At 28.8% G+C, this 3,679-nt stretch overlaps 1 protein-coding gene across 1 annotated transcript; it reads right to left on the bottom strand.

Annotated features, from left to right (window-relative positions):
• Window positions 1-553: 553 nt before the first annotated feature.
• Window positions 554-3,476, bottom strand: Phum_PHUM039880 (DNA fragmentation factor subunit beta, putative; the record flags this gene model as incomplete). Its single annotated transcript, XM_002423097.1, has 2 exons — window positions 554-1,287; window positions 3,248-3,476. 2 exons carry the CDS (start codon window positions 3,474-3,476, stop codon window positions 554-556), a joined length of 963 nt encoding a protein of 320 aa, XP_002423142.1.
• Between the last annotated feature and the right edge of the window lie 203 nt (window positions 3,477-3,679).

The raw sequence follows: 3,679 nt of genomic DNA, 5'->3' as shown, positions 1-3,679 counted from the left end.
CGAAGGTTCATTGAATTTATTTCTCTTTCCCTTCTTCCCCCCTTCCCTTTATGTTTTACGTACCTGCGTACGATCTTTCCGTAATTAATTTTATTACTTCGTCACACAAATAATAATAATAATAATAATAATAATAATAATAATAATAATAATAATAATAATAATAATAACACGATTTTTACGCCATCGATTCGTTTTCGAAACGTTTTTTTAAGTAGAAAAAGCGGTATTTTTTTTTAAAAAAATATATTGAGGGAAACTATGGAATCAGGTTTTTCTCTCTTTTCTCTCTCTCTCTCTTTTTAATTGCCTGTAGAAATTTTACGTGCGTGAGCAATAAGAGAGAGAGAGAGAGAGAGAGAGAGAGAGAAAACAAGTTGATGATACGTTTTCGTTTGATCGTCATCAAGTAAAAAAAAATATCACAAAACGAACCTACCGGTAGACGAAGAGACGTCAGAGGTACGTAAAACAAAAAAAAAAAAACCTTCCGGGGGGAAAAGGATGAGGAGGTGTGTGTGCGTGTGTGCGGGGGGAATACCTTTTGACGTCATTAAGCTACCAACCTGTGATCGAAATTCCACGTGGAAAATAATATTCTCGTTTCTCTGCTCGCATACGGATTGATACGATGACCTTTATCGAAATTGCATTTGTTTTCGTTCCAGTGACCTTGACACTGGAAATTTCCAAAACGATCGCAATAACTTATTTTCAATTCGTTTTCATCATCATTTTTAAAATTAAATAATAATTTATTCACTCCTTCGTTCATATTTTCCTTTATCGCGATTTCGTTTTTCCGATTTGATTTTGATTTTTTCCTTTTCATTTCCGGCGAATCGATCTTTTCGTAATCGGATGTCGATTCGGCAAACGTTCTATCGAAATAACACCCGTAATACCCGTCCGTTTTTAATTTACATTTAAAAAAATTCAAACAAGATTCGATTTTTTTTCGAAAATCACCGTCCGTTACGTAACGATCGTTTTTTCTAACGTCCTCACGAAATTTATACAAATAACCTCGAATTCTATCCTGTGATTTTTTATACATGTATTCGTTTTTAGTTTTCGAATTCGTTTCCAAACCCTTGAACCAATCCGGATGTTCCTCTCTCGTGTTTTTTTCAACCCCGTCCATTTCAACCAACCCCCTTCCTTCGTATTTTTCCAACAATTCAATCATTTCTCCCGATTTATCCGACAGTAATTCTTTGGCTTTCGTTCCCGCGTCGAGAAAATAATTGTTGACTTCGCGTAGGGCATTCAATAAAAAATCAACACCTGTACGAAAAAAAACTATTATTATTAATTATTATTATTATTATTATTATTATTAATTAATATCTCAATATATGTATTAAAAATTAAAATAAAATTTTTGTACAATTTTTCCCTTCGTTTTTTTTTTTTTCTCTTTTAAACAGGATTAAAATTTCTAACGTAACTTTCCAATAATAATAATAATAATATAAACGAAAACGTAAAAATGCCTTCGCCAGGTACAAAGTCCATCCACTTTTAATAAATAATAAAAAAAAAAAAAAAATTTATATTCGTTAAATTGACGTCGAACTCTTGAGGGTTTTTAAGAGGTTAAAAAAAAAAATATTATAAAATTTCAATTCGCGTCATCATAGTAGGTTGCAAAAAAAATTAAAAAATGTTAAATTTAATTTATTACCTACCGCCGCCATTTTTATTTATTTTTTTTTTTTTTTAAATTAAAAAAACGCCGAATAATAATAATAATAATAATCACATTGCGTTAATTGATAAACGATGAAAAGGATTCGTTTGAAATGTAGCCTTTTTGCGTGGATGATTGACCGTTAAAAAAAATTTTTTTTTTCCGAATGGTTTATTTCGAAACCGCCGCCATTATTATTATTATTATTATTCAAATTAAATTCGAAAAAACAAATCAGTTCGTGAAATTTTTCCTTAAGAAGATTACGAAATACTAAATTAAAATGCTTTTAATGATCATCATCATCATTATCATCATCATCATCATCATCATCATCGTTTTGTATAAAAAAAAAAAAAAAAAAAAAAAAAAAACTTTTTCAAAGAATTTAATAACAGAAAAAAACTGTACGGATTTTAAATTAGCAAAAATTAATTTTAGCAAATACAAAGAAAAGCTTCACAAATACAATTAAAACCGTTAGAAAAAAATAAAACGAACCTTTTCCGCCCCTTTTGATCATTATTATTATTATTATTATGGAATATCCAAAAGGTTTAAATCAATCATTTACGAATCTATGGATACATGGATAAAAAAGCGCAATTTAAAGACAAACAAAAAGGATTGTCGTGTTTCACAAGGTTTGAAAAAAAAAAAAAATTTATTTTTACGAGGAGACAATATTAATACGTGGGACCATCGGGGGGCTAAACCAAAAAACGCTCCAGTGCAATTCGAAACACACAAAAAAAAAATGATACCACGTGGGCCGCCATATTTACATTTTTAGTACAAAAAAACGTTTTAAAAAGCACCACCGAGATTCAATCCTACAAAATAAAAGGCGGGAGGGGGAAAATGCTAACCTGGAATGAATGCTAAAAAAAAATTTTCCGGGATATAAAAAAAAAACTACGCGGGACTCTACGATAATAATAATAATAATAATAATAATAATAATAATAATAATAAAATTTCTCATTACGTAATAAAAATTTGAAAAAATTATTTAACCCCAATTATTATTAATCAGCATATTTTTTTTTTTTTTTGGACGCATAAAATTTTTTTATTTAAATTAAATAAGTAGTATTTGTTAATGACCAATAATAATAATAATTATGATAATAATAATGATGACTTTAAACATAAAATAAAATTTCGTAATTAAAATTGAATAAAAAAAAAAAAAACAATTTTAACGACGAAATCAATTTTTATTTATGAGAGATTCACACACACCTTGATTTGATTTTATGTCTGTCTCTCTCTCTCTCTCACTCTCTATCTATCTATCTATTTATCTATCTCTCTCTTACCTCTAAAAAGTTTAGTCTGTGTAATTAACAAATCGAATAAAAATTCGTTCGTTTGTAATTCAATAGTGAAAGTTAAATGCAATTTAAATTTAATTACTCATCAAATCAAACGGATAACAATTTTTTTCCCGTACACCCCGAGTTCTCTCCCTCCCTCCCTCTCTCCCTACTCCCCTGTTACTTCCCTCCCCTTTTTTTCGAATAATAATCGTAAGGAAAAACAACGACTCACCCGTCAATATATTTTCATTTTTCCTATAAAATATTAAAATCGTTTGAGGTGGTAAATTTAAAAAATAATCATCGTCATCCACGATGGTTCCATCGTTTAATGCGACGACAACGTCTTCTGCTATCGATAATTTCTTACGACCTTTTTCGACGAGTTCGCTTAACGAATCGCAACCCACACCGATTAATTTACTCCTTTTCTTATCGGTCACTTTAAAACCTTTTTTCATCTGTAAAAAAAAAAAAAAAAAAAAAAATTAATATTAATAATAATAATAATAACTCATTAACTCGAGTACGGGGGGGGGTGGGGATTCGTGTCGACGCATTTAATTTATTTAACAATAATAACCTAATAAAAAAATTTTTAATTTAAATTTTTTTTTTCAATATATGTTTAAACAATTACCAATTTTTATTTATTTATTTATTT

Source organism: Pediculus humanus, genomic scaffold (assembly GCF_000006295.1).
Source record: "Pediculus humanus corporis 1103172107387 genomic scaffold, whole genome shotgun sequence".
NCBI lineage: Eukaryota > Metazoa > Arthropoda > Insecta > Psocodea > Pediculidae > Pediculus > Pediculus humanus.
This window is presented reverse-complemented; position numbering and strand designations above follow the sequence as displayed.